Source organism: Tursiops truncatus, chromosome 15 (genome assembly GCF_011762595.2).
Source record: "Tursiops truncatus isolate mTurTru1 chromosome 15, mTurTru1.mat.Y, whole genome shotgun sequence".
Taxonomy (NCBI): Eukaryota; Metazoa; Chordata; class Mammalia; order Artiodactyla; family Delphinidae; genus Tursiops; species Tursiops truncatus.
Genome location: NC_047048.1, coordinates 71,696,588 through 71,711,760, shown reverse-complemented (window position 1 = coordinate 71,711,760; position 15,173 = coordinate 71,696,588). Strand labels below are relative to the sequence as shown.

Here is a 15,173-nt window from a genome sequence, read left to right as displayed (position 1 = left end):
TCTGGGATACTTAGATTGCTGGTGCCCCAGATGCCATCTCTGGAGATTCTCATTTGATTTGTCAAAGGATGAGGGCTAGACATTGTTTTTGTAAAAGCTCCCCTAGAGATTCTAAGGTGCAGCCAGGATTGAGAAGCATTTCCCTAGAACAGAGGTCTCAGGTTTGGCACATGTTATAACCACTTGAGGAACTTTGAAAAAATACTGCTCACTGGGATTATGATTTAATTGACCCTGGGATAAGTCTGGGCATCAGGATTTCTAAAAGCTTCCAAGAGCATCTAATGTGCAGCTCGGGATGAGAACCAGTGCCCTAGACCAAGTACTTCATTTCACAGATGGGAATGTATTTGTCCAAGGTCACACAGCAAATGAATGAATGCAGAGTATTCCTTCTCTCACCCTACAGGGCACAAAGCATCAGACTCCTTGAATTGTATCGCTGATCATTTGCTTCCATACAAATGATCTTATTTGACCCTCATAACTTCTGGTGAGGTAGTGGGCAGTCATTACCCGCATCTTACAGCTGAGGATGTCAAGGAACAAAACTGTCCAGGTGACTTGCCCAAGGTAAAGGCAAGAACCTAGAATGCCCAGTTCCTGGTCCAGTGCTCTTTTAATCCCATCCATTGTCATGTACACGTTCTAGAATGAACAGGTCAATGCCGTGAGCTGGGTTCCAGGTGTAAAAGGGAGGGACTATGAGGTGACATTCTAGAAGGGCGGAGAGGGTAGGACAGAAGGCAGATGACTGTTCCCTCACACACAGGGGCTTCAGAGCAGCCATGTCCTATTTCATGTCTCCACAAACTCATCCAGGTCTTCCGCCTTCCGGCCAAGGTGAGGCGGGGCTCCTGGAACTGGAGGGTGTACCACAACTTCCCCTGAGAACCTGCTTCCTGGCTCTGGGGAGGTGGAGGTTCTGCTGGGCATTTTTGGGCTGGACCTGGAGTCAATTCTCTTGGAAGAAAGCTATTCCAGAAGTCCTTGCCAATAGCTACCCACTTGCTCATTCATTCATTCAGCAAACACTTCTCCATCACCTGTCTGCATTAGAGACTGACTGGGGCTGTGGCTATGAGTAAAACCTAATTCCCAACCACTGCACAGCCCTCTTGGGCTGGTCTTAATTGCCCCTGATCCCAGAGCTCTGCTCCTATGCCCTGCCCCTCAGGGCCTCCTCCACAAAGAGACCAAGAATAACATTCCATCCCATTCCTGTCTCTGCAGGTGGGGCGGCTTCTCTGGGCTCATCCCTTGGCCTCTATAGTCCTGTAGAGCCAGTGGTGGTGGCCTCTGGTGGACAAGGCCCACTGAGCCAGAAAGCTGAGCAGGCGACACCAGTGCCTGAAGTGCCAGAAGCCAGGGGCTGCCCTGGGGGGGCTCGCTGGGAGCCACTGCAGCGGAAGGAGTACAGCCGGAACTGCCACAAATTCCCCCACGCGAGGCAGCCGGAGCGCCTGGGCTGGGAGGATGGCTGCTCCAGAAGCAGAGCTCCCTACCTGGGCAGCCCCAGCAGGCCTGGGCCCCTGCTGCTGTGTGGGCTGCCCTCTGAGACAGGAGGGAAGGAGGCTGGGCCCCAGCCCGACATCTGCATCCTTACCTTGGCCATGATGATCGCTGGCATCCCCACCGTGCCTGTCCCAGGCCTACGGGAAGAGGACCTGATCCGGGCAGCTCAAGCTTTCATGATGGCCCATCTGGAGCCAGCGGGGGCTGTGGAGGGGGCACGGTGGCCCTAGTGAGATCCCGGAGGGGCCAGCCTCCTGGCTCCTGCTTGTAGCGGGATGAAATAGCACCAGACACATAGGGTGGCTTCTCCGTATGGTTTTTGGGCAGGCAGGGTTGGTGGGTGTCTATGGCAGGGATGCGGATAGGGTGGTGGTTTGAGCCATTCTAACAAACACCAGCCCATGAGGGCCCGGACCCCAGGAAGTTTCCAGAAACCGTTAAGCCATGCCATAGGTCTTGTCAGATTGGTTACAATAAAAATTACCAAGGTAGGAGGCCCTGCTTGGAGAGTGGAGGCTTTTTTTTTTTTTTTTTTTTTTTTTTTCTGTGGTACGTGGGCCTCTCACCGCTGTGGCCTCACCCGTTGCGGAGCACAGGCTCCGGACGCACAGGCCCAGCGGCCATGGCTCACGGGCCCAGCCGCTCCGCGGCATGTGGGATCCTCCCGGACCGGGGCACGAACCCGTTTCCCCTGCATCGGCAGGCGGACTCTCAACCACTGCGCCACCAGGGAAGCCCTATGGAGACTTCTTTTTTTACTGTTTTGGTACTCGATCAAAAGTTCTTGTACAAAGCTCTAGGCAAGGTGACTTTTCCTCTTGCCTTTTGTTTCTCACCCTGCTGAGGACAGGTGATAGGACCACAGGCAAGGAAGGAAAATTAACTCTTACTTGAGCACCCACTGGGCATCAGGCCCATTACATGCCCACTTAACCTTTAATCTTACCAGTGCTCTGCGGATCTCCATTTTTACAGATGAACAAATTGAGGCTTAGAGAGGTGACGTGACTTACGTCACATAGCTAGTAAAAGGCAGCACCAGCCCTCAAAAATCAGACAGGGAAGATACCAGGATTTGCATGTAATGTCAGACTCCAAAGTCTATTCTTTCCATAGTATTTCCTAAACTGCTTTCTACAAGACAAAAAACTAGACAAATGCTAAAACAGACAACATTCAACTTTAATGACCTCAGGATGGGGCAGGGTGAGGGACAGTGAGGCTGGGAGCCTGGCTGAGCCGCTGCCTCTGGGGGCCTTTTCCTCTGTGGGTGAGGTGTCAGCTCATGACTGGGGAAGCTGTTACCAAGTCCCGACCCTTGATCTCCACTCAGTGTCTTATCCCTTATCTTACAGCAGGGGTTACCTGTTTTTATAAAGCCCTTGAGCTAAGAACGGTTTTTACCTTTTGAAAAGGTTGTTAAAAAGGGGAAAAAAAAAAAAAACCCACACAACAAAAACAAAGAACCAGGAATATACAACAGAGGCTCTACGTGGCCAGCAAGTCTAGAATATTCACTAGCGGGCCCTTTATGGGAAAGGTTTGCCGCCTCCTGTCTTAGGGAACTAGACACATTGTAGGTAGCAGGCTGCAGTGGAAGAGAAAACCTTTGTCCTTCTTCCCTGGAAGGAGGGCCCGTGGAAGTACGACTGTGTGAATGTGTGTGTGGGTGTGTGTAGGGGGGGTGTGAGCACATACTTTGCGGATGAGCACCTCTGGGCGTCGGGCGTAATCAGAGTTGGACCTGCTCGTAAGGGCCGATCCAGCTGTCGGCCAGCTCGCGCAGGGTGCTGTACCGCCGTTCAAACTCCTCCTGACTGCAGTGCTGCAGGAGCTGACCCACCTCCTCCGTGAGGAGTGCCACGGCCAAGTGCTTATCCAGGGTCTCACTCCACTTGCTGCCCACAATGTCACCGAGGCTGGCAGCACAGCCTGCCGTCCACTCAGCTGGCAGCATGTCTGGCTGGAGCACCTGGCGGCGGGCACTGAGCATGGTGAGGATGTGGCGGCAGGGCAGACGGAAGGCCTGGTTAAAGTAGCAGCTGCAGCTGGCCGGGGTCTGGGGCTGCACCCTATGGGTGTCCTCCAGGATCTGTATGTTCACCTTTTCGGAACCAGAGCCGATGAGGTGCATGGATTTCTGGACCACGGCAAGCTCGCCCAGGCAGAGCTGGGCGGCCGGCCCCGTGCAGATGGCATTAAGGGAGTATTGGATGCGGGCTTCTACCAACTGTTCCACTTTGGGGCTTTCGGGGCTGCCATCCGAAGGGGGATGATTGTTCAGGGGACTCAGGCCCAGGCTGAAACTCGCCTTGTCTCCTGAGTTCTGCTGCAGGTATTGCAACAGGGCAGTCATGCCTTTTTCCACAGATGGGGTGGTGCCGAAGAACTGGCTGAGGACGTGGGCGGTGACCTCCAGGCCCTGGAAGTAGTGGCTGCTCTCCGCTCGGCTTCTCCAGCGGTGGGCCAACCAGATGCGGTCATTGAGCAGCCAGTGCGAGTGGAGCTCCGGCAGCTGGGCCGGCGGGATGCAGGTGCTCAGGAGTGTATACAATTTCCTCAGGTTTCCAGCTGTGGCCGAGCACATCGTGCTCTGCAGGGAGGTCAGGAGGACCCTCTCCACGGGCTGTTCGAGGGACAGTTGATAGAACTTGCCCTGGAAGAACTTACAGATGTGGAAGGCTGAGAGCAGGACCTCAGCTGTGGGGAACTCCATAGCGAGGGTGGGCAGCAGGAGGAAGTGGGGATCCACCAGGATGGTACAGACTCTCTCCCATGCTGGGTTAAACTTCTTGAATACCTGGAGCATCTGGGCCAAGCCTTCAGCATCCTCCTTGGCAGGAATGGCGAAGTAGACTGCCCGGGCAAGATGACCCTCCAGCTGCACCCGAGGTCCATCCACCAGGAAGGTATATAACACCTTGCCCCTTGGGTTATAGGTCCGGTGGATAAATAAGATTTCAGGAAAATGGGCAAAGACTCCCTGCATAAAGCAGCTTTGATAGTTGAGGGCATCTAACTGGGCAGTCTTGCTAAGCTGACAGAGCAGCAGAGGTGGGCTTGGGTCCTCAATCAGGAGCTCATTCAGCATTGTCAGGGCCATGGGGGAGATGGGAGACGTCTAGATGCCAAGGTCAAAATATCTGCTCTGTGAGGCTGCTGTATGGAAGGCTCTCACTCTCTCTCAAGCTCCAACTAAGTTGAGGCTTGAGGCCGGACTGCAGTTCCCAGATCTCGCTCCAAAGCTGGGCCTATGGAGAGGAACAGAGGTTTAAGGAGACAGTAGGGGCTTGACTCTTCAATTACGCATCCAGACATTTTATTGCTGATACTGTGTATCAGCACTGTTCTGGGGGATATGCAATAAACATGTAAACAAACAAGGATATATCAGATAATGAAGTTTACGAAGACCACAAAACAGGGTAATAGTAAGCTGGAGGAGGGAAGGATACTTTAGCCAAAGTAACCAGTGAAGTCCTCTCTGGGGGGTGGTGGGAGGATGACTTGGAGCTGAGAGCTAATTGATAAGAAGCCAGCACGGAAAGATTTGGTTCCATGAGATTTAAATGAGTGTGAAGGCCGGAGCTGCCTTTTTTTTTTTCCCCCTTAAAGAGCATTTTAAATATTTGTATTGCACTTTATATTTACAAATTACTTCTTGGCCTCCATTCTTTCATTGGTCCTGGTATATACAAGAGAACTGCAATTGCCCCAAACTTGCTGGGTGATCTTGGGCAAGTCAGTGACCTCTCTGAGCTTCAGTCCCTTCAACCATAAAACAGGATTAACAAATGTTCATAGTCTCTTCTCCCTCCACGTAAATCCCTCTATTAACTGCAATACTATGTTCACGTTTCCTCTATTTAGCCCCCAAACCGGGTTACCGTCTCCATTTTACAGATGAGAAACTGAGGCTCAAAGAGGTTAAGTGACGTGCCCACCATTACTCTATAAGTAGCTGGAAGTTGAGTCTTTGGCTCGGGATTCTGGCTGCTTTCCACGGTACCTGAGGTTCACAAACCAGAGACAGAGAGAGGATGTGGCCTCTGACCTCTCACCTCTAACCCGGGTGGGAGGATGTGGATGTCTGACATTCCCATTCGGAGTCTGGCCGGAGCCAGAAGAGAAGTCAACCTCCCACCCCTTTGGGAGCTGTGTCATGGTGACTGCGGTCACCAGCTGCCTCACACCTCCACCCCTTCAGAAATTACTCACCCACAGCTTGGCTCCGTCGCCATTTCTCCCTATTTGACCCCGACTCTGACTCTGACTGACCTCTGGGCTCACCAACCGCGGCGCCAGCTTCGCCGTGACTCTGGCCAATGGCCTGAGGAACTTGCTTCCGGTCTTTGGCGCTCCGACCAACCGTAGCCCGACGACTCGTGGGCGGGTGCCGTTACCAGAGATACGAGGGGCCCGGCTGGCGGCAACCAATGAAAGCCTGAAGACACTAGCATCCTGGCGAGTCTGAGCACTGAGGCTGAAACTTTGGAGCCTCACGTGTGGGAAGAGCACAGGAAGTGTGCGTTACTATGGAAACTCCCTCCGAAGCCAAAAAAGAAAAAATAAATGGCAGTGTTTCACGGATTTTTTTCTTTTCTGGTCAAATTACAAAACCCCAGGAGGGTAGGAAGGGGTGCCTATGTAATGAATGGTACAGTGTCTTCTGCCTTATGGGGAAACTGAGGGCCAGGTCTCAAATTCCGCCTCTCCAACAGGGGTCAAGGGGCCCAACTCTTGGAATTAAAGAGACCCACACTTGAGAGAGCTGAACTCCGGTGTTGCCCAGCCCAACCCACTCCAGTATTTTGCTGGCGAGCTCCAGCACAGCGCTGTGACTGTTAAGGTCATCTTTTGACCTCGGTTCCCCTGAAGATGGCTCTTGGAAAGCTGGGTGGCTACCAGGCTTTAGGTGATTAAGACTGCAAACTACCAACAACAAAAGCCTGTGTTGGTGCTTAAAACTGCATTGAATCTAGAGGGTAAATTGGAATTAGAACAGGCCAACACACTAATTTTTACAGATGAGGAAACTGGGGTCAAAGAAATTAGGGACTTGCCCACAGTCTCCCAGCAAGTTGAGGGCAGTCAAGTCTCAGACCCAGGTTTCTTCCCTCCCAATCTATTTGGCTTCTTCCTGCTAAAATATGAGGCAGCCTGAAATCAATGTTGAAGGCTCTGTTGCAGGAAGAGGGTGAAGTAAGGGGCCGATTGCTACTCATTGAATCTGAGGTGTCAGGCTCCATTTGGTTCCACAACCCCCATCCGATTCCTTCCCTGTTCAGACAGAACGCATTTCTCCTGCTTCTTTGATTTTATTTAAAAAGCAAAAACAAAACAAAAACTTTAATATGAATAAAAATAGGTACAAATAACAAATTCTTTGTAAAGAGCAGCAACAGCCAAGGATCACCCTCCTTCCTTTCGTCCCTGAAACCAGGCTCTTCTGTCAGGTCCGTTTTATCTCACCCTAACCTGGGGCAGGGTTTCATCTCTATGTAGTGAATAAGATCTAAATTCAGGGGTTGAGGGAGAACGAGGGACGACCCTTCAGCATGGAGATAACTTTGGCCTTGAACAATGAATGAGGCTCCCGAGGAAAATCAAAGGTAGGGCAGAAAAGGGGTAGATTCAAAGGACTGTCACACAGTGGGGCTCTTCTTCTTCCTGTTGGAACAATTTTCCTCACCCTACCTAGGAAGACATTGGTTAAAACGCTGACACCTAGCATGTCCTGCCTGCTTTGAGCTCTCAGACTTCCAGGGAGAGTGGTCTGTGGCCCACTGCGCCAGTGCAGGTGCTTCAATCGTGAATTGTGGCTCCAGGAGGAGCGAGCCCCTCCCCTTCCTCCTGCTTTCCCCAGAGGAAAGGGAGGCGGCCCACATCCTTGAAGTCCCCCAGCTGCTGACTGGGCTCAGGAGGCTGGCAGGAGGCCGCCCAGATGTCCACAATCTTGCGCAAGGTGGAACAGCGCTCCTCCAGCTCTGGTCCCTCGCTCTGCATCAGCAGGTTCGCGAGCTCCCTGCTTAGGTCCTGAATCATGTCGTTCCGTCCTTTCTCCCCTGGCTGGCCTGCATTCGGTATCAGGACAGGGTCCCGGAGCTCCCCGCTGGGCCCGAGGAGGTGCTGGTACCTCTTCTGCCACCGGCGGCACACCATGGCTTCGCCCACGGGCCTCTGGCTGGTGTGCAGCAGCGCCAAAATGTGCCGGCATGGCAGGTGGTACCGCTGTTGAAAGGAGCAGCTGCAGCTGCAGCCGTCCTTGCTCGCCTGGTGGGAGTCCTCTAGCAGCTGCACGTCCACGGAGCAGCCAGCCACGTCCACCAGGTGCGTGGAGTTCTGTACCACCGCCCACTCATTGTGGCATAGCTTGTAGGCCAGATCGGAGCCACTCTGGAGTAAGGAGTCTAGCATGCCGCCCTGGGAGGGCTGTCCCTGGGGCTGCTGCTGCGGCGCCCGCACCTGCTGCAGCTCTGGCTGTGCCTCTTGCATGGGCAGCCTGATGAAGCTCCCTCCACAGATTCCAGAAGCCTTCTTGGACTTTGGTGCCTTGCTTGCTGACCGGGCTCTCTTTAACCTGGGGGGAGCAGTGGGAAAGTTCTTCAAGCCTTTGGTGTTAAAGAAGTCTATGTAATCCACAAAGCGGAGGATGCAGTCCAGCAGGGACTGCTGTTCCCGGAAGAGGCTCGACACCTTGCTGGTGACGACGTCCAGGCTGTCCATGTAGGTGTTACAGGCGTGCAGGCCCTTCCTGACGTGCATGTACCACAGCAGTTCACACGAGAACCAGTGGGCCTGAAGGAAGCTGAAGAGCTGCTCGTTGAGCAAGACTTGGGACATCTGGCAGAGATTTTGCAGGCTGGCCTCAGAAGTGACAAACACGGCCTCCCGCAGGGCTTCTTTCATGAGCCTTTTAAAGGATGGATCTGCTGAACTACGATGCAACTTCTTCTCCAAGAGTCGGGTCGTGTGATAGATGGAGAGGAGGATGCGGGCAGCAGGGAAGATCTCCTGCAGGATGGCTCGATGAGGGAAGGACGGGTCCACGAAGACCACCTTGACCTTGGGCCAATCTGAGTTGAACTCTGTAAAGATACTCAGCATCTTGGCCACGGAGGTGGCTGTCTCGGACTTGAGCACCGCAAAGTGTACCACTCGCCCCTCTCGTTCCTTGCTCTCCACCAAGAAAGCGTAGAGGATGTGGCCCTGGGCATTCTCCACCCGGTGCAACAAGAGATTCTCAGGGAAGCGGATGAAGAGGTCGCTCATCTTGCTGCTCTGGAAGCTGAGCCTGTCCAGGTCTTGGCTGCTGCCCACACTAAAGGAGGCCATGGAACCCACATCCACCTTAAGAAAGTTCTTCATCACTTTGGCTATCTTGGCCAGGTCAGAAGGAGTGATGCCCTCCTGCTCTGGCTTTGAGGGTGTTTGGACCTTATCTAAGCAAAATGATGGCTCAAACAGGGACTTCTCAGCTGTGCCAAGGTCTTTGTTGATCGTGGGCTGTGCAGGCTGGAGTTTCTTCTGAGATTTGCCAGTGGCGTCTCCTCTAGGACCCGCGGTTTTGGAGTCAACGTGTATATGCTGTGTGTTGAGTTCACTGATAAACAGCCTATCCAGTTTCTCATTGTACCGCAGGAGCAAGTATGCTGGGCACATAGCTGCCGCTGCTGTTCTCTTCCTGTTTGACTGGGTCCGAATACAGACAAATTTCACCTGCACATATCTAGGGAAGGCAGAGGTGAAAATGAAAAAGGTGCTGACCACCCCCTTTCTCTTACAAGTCAACGCCCTGCAGGGACTTACAGCGGCTGATACATTTCCAGGAGACCACAGTGCAATACAGGAAGTAGGAAAGGTTTACATTTTCTCTCCAGTCCCAAAGTATTCAGGTCTTTCTTCAAGACCCCATCCAACTAAAACACCCTTCATGTTCATCTACAGAAGTTCTAAGCCCCAGCTCCTTTTATTTACTCTCATTTTCCCATCTGTAGTTGTCAACAATTCGATCTGAGGCAAAGGTACAAGGGAAAATAGATAAGAGGCAGCAGCAGAGCTGGTTACTCACTGTTTAAAGTGGCCCCTTCATTCCTGCCTTTAGGGAGCCATTGCCTCCTCTGCCTTCTCCTCTCGGCAGCAAAAATAAAAGAGGCCTCGGGGGTTAGGGTGTATCTGGGATCTGGGGTCACCGCTGACTTAAAGAAAAATGTCCACATCCTAAGAGAGTGAGAACCCCTGGGCTAGATGACCTTTAGGATCCTGCTAGCTTTCCATTCTAGGCTGAAAGTGCTGATTCAAAGGAGAACAGTAATTAAATTGAATATCTGCTTTTTTCCCCTTCCTATCCTCATTCAACCCATGCTTCAAGGCCCAAATCAGGCCCCACCTTCTCCAGGAAACCTTTATGGAGGCCCTCAAGCCACAGTAATTGCTCCTTACTTCAGATTCATAGCATTTATTTAAAGGAAAAGGCTTAGCAGATTTTCTGGGTAGCGGTAGTGGTTAAACGGTGGATATGCTGGAAGCTGACGCTCTGGATTTGAATCCAGGCTCTACCACTCAGAAGCTGTTTGACCTTGGGCAAGTCACTTCACCTCTCTGTGTGCAGAGTAACTGCACAACTCCTCATCATAAAATGAAACTAATTAGGGTTGTTATGAAAATTAAATAAGCCACAGACATAAGATTTAGCCCAGAGCCTGGTTCAGCCTTTCATTTATTCTAAATAAAAGTCATCTACTGTTACTACAGCTCCTAAGCCTTGGGACCTTTTCTTGGGCATTTATGCAGTGTCTTTCCAATTGGATGGGGTTGTTTTCAAGTGGCAAGAGCAAGTCAGTCCTCAGTGTATTCCAAGCACCTAACACCACTGCTGTTCCTTCAGCAGATGCTTGTGAAAGATGTGATGGATGAATGACTCAGGGACCACAGGTGGGCGGGACGGGTCACACCCCTGCCTCCTCAGAGAGTGTCCTAACCCAAAGATAGGGGAAGGGGGGAAAAATCTCAGCCCCTGGCATGACATGACACAGCCTGGGCATCTCACCAACTCCCTTCCAAACACTCTGGTCCAGCTGGTCCTGTTTGCTCATCCTGTGGGGAAGCTTAGAAAAATAGGAAGTCACGCCTGAAATAACAGGGCGGAGGGGCCTGAGGCTGAAAATGCCTGCATGTGTGGTGTGCGCAGTGCCAGGGCAGCAACACCGTCCCCAGCTCAGGGAGCAGCCCAGTAGCACGGCAAGGCCAGAGAGGGGTGACCGCGGTGTACCCTCTGCCTAACTCTTCCGCCTGTTTTCCACTGTCCCAACTGTCTTGATTTATTGTACCCTAGAAAGACAAACTGTCTACTACTTCCCATGTTCACTACACTGTGTCTCACCTCGATGCCTTTGCTCGGGTTGTCTTTCTGTCTGGAATGCCCCACCCATCTGTCTTCATCTCAGAGCTAACTCATCCTTCAGGACTACATGCAACTACCATCTTTCCTAGGATGCCTCCCCCAAGCCCTCAGATTGGGCCCTACCCTTCTGCTGGCTCAACATCTTAGCATAGATCTTAGCTCATAACTTTATATTGACTTCACGTGTTCACAGTATATGCTTGTTAACCTATCTTTTTTTCCCAAAAAAAAGATACTGGTGAGTGCCAACCAGAAAGCTCTTTCCACCTTTCCTGGTTCTATTAATGATTGCGCCTCCCAGGGTGGAGACATTGGCATTCTTTTTAATTCCTCCTTCTCCATGTCTATATCCAGTGTGGTAAGTCTTTTAAATTCTTTCTTCCCACTATTACACATATTAAGAATTATTATATGCCAGGCTACATGTAAGCCCCTTACATGCATCCTTTTACACTAAGAAAAGGGTTCTATCATCCACATTTTACAGATGAGGCAACAGGCTTAAAGAGCTTCTCAAGGATGAGAATCTGGGCTTTAATCCTCCAGCTAAAACTGGACGACCTGGGATGTGAACTAAGCCTGCTTGGCTACAGTCTATGTAGTTAACCATTATGTTGCCTGTCTTCTTTCAAAATACTTCTCCCTCTCTGAATTCTCATTTTTACCCTCCTCAACTTGACCCTCAATGCTTCGATTGTTCAGGTTCAATAACTTCCTTAAAGATCTCTAAACATACTGTCCTTGTTTGGTGCGTGACATGCACCATGCACGTCAAACTTAAAGGGTACTAGGTTAAAGCCTCTGTTATTTTTTCCTGCTTCCCTTAATCTTTTTTAATTTTAACTTTTAAATTTTTTGGCTGCACCATGCGGCTTGCAGGATCTTAGTTCCCTGACCAGGGATTGAACCCGGGCCCTCAGCACTGAAAGTGCCAAGTCCTAACCACCGGACCGCCAGGGAATTCCCCTGCTTCCCTTAATCTCTGGTATTGAGTATAATTTACACACAGTGAAACACACAAATCTTTTGTAAGAATTCTTTGAGCACTGTAGTAATTTTAATCTGTATTTATTTCTATCTCCCAGGTGAAAGCATAGACTCTCTTCAAGACAGGGATGGGGTTTTATACTTTTCTGAATCTCCCTTAGTGCTTACATCCAAGTGTGCTCAGCCAGGATCTGGAAGAAGGGAGTCAGCCAGTCTTGCTTCCTTTCAATGTTCTCTGTACATGTTTATTTCCTCTACCTGGACTGTGCCCCCAGTGTACTCCCAGTGCCTGGCACTGCACCTGGCACAGACTAGGTGCTCTGAACACACACCCTGAATGAACATTAAATGAGTGATTGCATGACACAGAAAATTCTCCTTTTAACATGAGTAGCACATTAGGAAGACCACTGGGAGAGTTCTGTCAGGTGACTTGGCTTCTATCCCAGCACTATTACTAACTATAACTTTGGACAAGTCCTGTGTTTAATTTCAAACATTTACTAAGTCCTACTATGTACCAAACACTATGCTAGTTGCTCAGAAGGCTACAGAGACAAATTAGGTAGTCTCTACTCTCAAAGTCTAGTGAGCAGAGAGATTATTACACAGATGGCCAGTAAAGCCAAAACTAAGTGAATGGTTAAATAGAGGTACAAGCAATATACCTATAATTGAATAAAGAGTGATTTACCCTGACTATAGGGATTGGAACAGATCTAAAGCTTTTGATTAATTTCACATAAGATTTGTGTCCTTGTTGCATGTAAATTGCACCTTGAGCAACGAACAGAATTTTTACAGGTGGAGTCAAGCCATTTTAGACAACATAACCTGAGTTACGAACAAGACTCTGGAACCAGAAGATCTGAGTTTATATTCCAGCTTTACCACTTAGCTATGTGAACTTGGACAAGTCACTTCACTTCCTCTCAGCCTCCAATTCTTATCTATAAATATAGAAATAACAAGAGTACTGATCTACGAATAATCAGTACCTGATCCAAGAATAATCAGTACCACTAAAAGTGGATTCATTTAAAAGGCTGTGGCAGACAGAGAAAGATAACTACTGTATGATATCACTTATATGTGGAATCTAAAAAATACAACAAACTAGTGAATATAACAAAAAAGAAGTAGATTCACAGACAAAGGGAACAGACTAGTGGTTAACAGTGGGGAGAGGGAAGCGGGGAGGGAAAATATAGGGGGTAGGGGATTAAGTGGTACAAGGATATATTGTACAACATAGGGAATATAGCCAATATTTTATAATAAGTATAAAAGGAGTAAAACCTTTGAAAATTGTAAATCACTATACTGTACACCTGTAACTTATATAATATTGTACATCAACTATTCTTCAATTAAAAACAAAAAAAGGCTGTAGCAGGATTGGTTGGTGGCCAACCCAACATTCCTTAGCCCCCTCCTTCCTTCCTTCCTAACTGAAGGCCAATTATATTCAGGTTGCCATTCCTCTCCCACATAGCTAAGTGCTTCGGGGCTACTCTAAGCGAATTAAGGTAATCTCGTTAGGAATGGCCATGGATACTGGCCCAATTCTGCACAAAGAAACATGATAGGAAATGTGCAGGAAACCCAGGCAGGCTTTTGCCTCTGGATGTGACTCCTACATTTGTGCCATGTGGCGAGCCATCCTGAGGGCAACACTGAGACCTGAGGATGGCAGAGTGGAAAGACGGGAAAAGCCTGGGCCGCTGAAACAATCACCTTCTCTGGGCTAAGAAATAATGCATTTTGAGTCAGGGTTTTTGGTTAATTACAGCCAAAAAAAACCTCGCCAGAAACCACATTTCACAGGAAATTAGTGGGAAAAAAAGATTTGAGCAATCTTTAAAAAAATGAGATGAAAATTATGAAAATATTATATTTAATGAAATTTAAGTTATAATGGCAGCTATCTGCCAATTCTTAGAATAATCAAAGAACCACTTAAAGCATCAACTTTTTTTTTTCTTGGTATATCTCCCCCAAACACTCCGATACTTTATTTCCTGTCTTACTTTTGCAATATGTAAGGGTCAATTTTACCAAAATATTCCTGGGCTTTATCACGTTTGCCAAGGGCCTAATTTAATTTTTTACTATGCAAATCCTTTGCTTTTCACGTCTGTACATATCATTGTCCTGCTGATTTCCCTTTCCATTTGTCAACTGGCATAAGGCTGCAGGTGATGTAAGGATTTCTCTATCATTACTTTCAGGGACTTCACCAAGTCCTACAGCTCTTGGAAGACATGCAATTTCAGTTTGCAATCAGTTTTATTTGCATTTTATAATCCTTATGTTTACCACATCTATTCATTTGCCAAAAACTCACTACCATAGATGTTGATGGAACCGGTAGGATAAGCAGGAAGGAATGACTAAGTAGTGACTAATTTTTAAAGTGGCTAGTTTGTTAGCAAGATTTGTGCTTTCCTATAGAGCCTTGTGATTAGTGATACATGGAAAAATGAAAACTCAGATAACAATGGCTTAGTTCAAAGAGTGTGATGAGGATTAAACAAAACAATGTCTGTAAAGCTCTCAGCAGAGTGTCTAGAACATGTTCCAAAAAAGTATTCAAAAAAGGTAGTTATGGGCTTCCCTGGTGGCGCAGTGGTTGAGAGTCCGCCTGCTGATGCAGGGGACACGGGTTCGTGCCCCGGTCCGGGAAGATCCCACATGCCGCGGAGCGGCTGGGCCCGTGAGCCATGGCCGATGAGCCTGTGCATCCGGAGCCTGTGCTCCACAACGGGAGAGGCCACAACAGTGAGAGGCCCGCGTACAGCAAAAATAAAAAAACAAACAAAAAAAAAAAGGTAGTTATTAAACTGAACAGCAATGGAGAGAGACATTGGAATACTTCACGGTTTGAAGACTAGCAATCCCCCAAAGACATAACAAAAAGAAAAACACAACAGCCTTATGTAAAAATATGGGAAGGGAAACTGGGCATAAAATCACAGAATCTCCCAGTCGATTGGGACTTTGGGTCATTTAGTAGTACCTCCCACAACACATTTTTCTGACTCTTAAAAGTACCGGGGCTTGAACTTCCCTGGTGGTGCAGCTTAAAAATACCGGGGCTTGAACTTCCCTGGTGGTGCAGCGGTTAAGAATCCGCCTGCCAGGGACTTCCCTGGTAGCGCAGTGGTTAAGAATCCTCCTGCCGATGCAGGGGACACGGGTTCGTGCCCCGGTCCGGGAAGATCTCACATGCCACGGAGAGGCTGGGCCCGTGAGCCATGGCTGCTGA

The 15,173-nt window shown here is 49.3% G+C and overlaps 3 protein-coding genes across 6 annotated transcripts in view; 1 reads left to right on the top strand and 2 right to left on the bottom strand.

Annotated features, from left to right (window-relative positions):
* Positions 1-3: 3 nt before the first annotated feature.
* SPATA25 (spermatogenesis associated 25) lies at positions 4-2,988 on the top strand. Its single transcript, XM_004319107.3, has 2 exons — positions 4-843; positions 1,234-2,988. Exons 1-2 carry the CDS (start codon positions 789-791, stop codon positions 1,743-1,745), a joined length of 567 nt encoding a protein of 188 aa, XP_004319155.1. The 5' UTR covers positions 4-788; the 3' UTR covers positions 1,746-2,988.
* A 151-nt stretch (positions 2,989-3,139) lies between these two features.
* On the bottom strand, positions 3,140-4,653 carry ZSWIM1 (zinc finger SWIM-type containing 1). Its single transcript, XM_033841055.2, has one exon. The coding sequence runs from the start codon at positions 4,616-4,618 to the stop codon at positions 3,248-3,250; it is 1,371 nt and encodes a 456-aa protein (XP_033696946.1). The 5' UTR covers positions 4,619-4,653; the 3' UTR covers positions 3,140-3,247.
* Positions 4,654-6,813: 2,160 nt separating this feature from the next.
* Positions 6,814-15,173, bottom strand: part of ZSWIM3 (zinc finger SWIM-type containing 3) — a 23,589-nt gene continuing 15,229 nt past the window's right edge. For all 4 annotated transcript variants that reach the window (XM_033841054.2, XM_033841053.2, XM_004319106.4 and 1 more), the window contains exon 2: positions 6,814-9,244. In XM_033841054.2, coding sequence (XP_033696945.1) covers positions 7,321-9,177 — 1,857 coding nt within the window. In that variant the 5' untranslated portion in view covers positions 9,178-9,244 and the 3' untranslated portion in view covers positions 6,814-7,320. The remainder of the gene's footprint in view (positions 9,245-15,173) is intronic.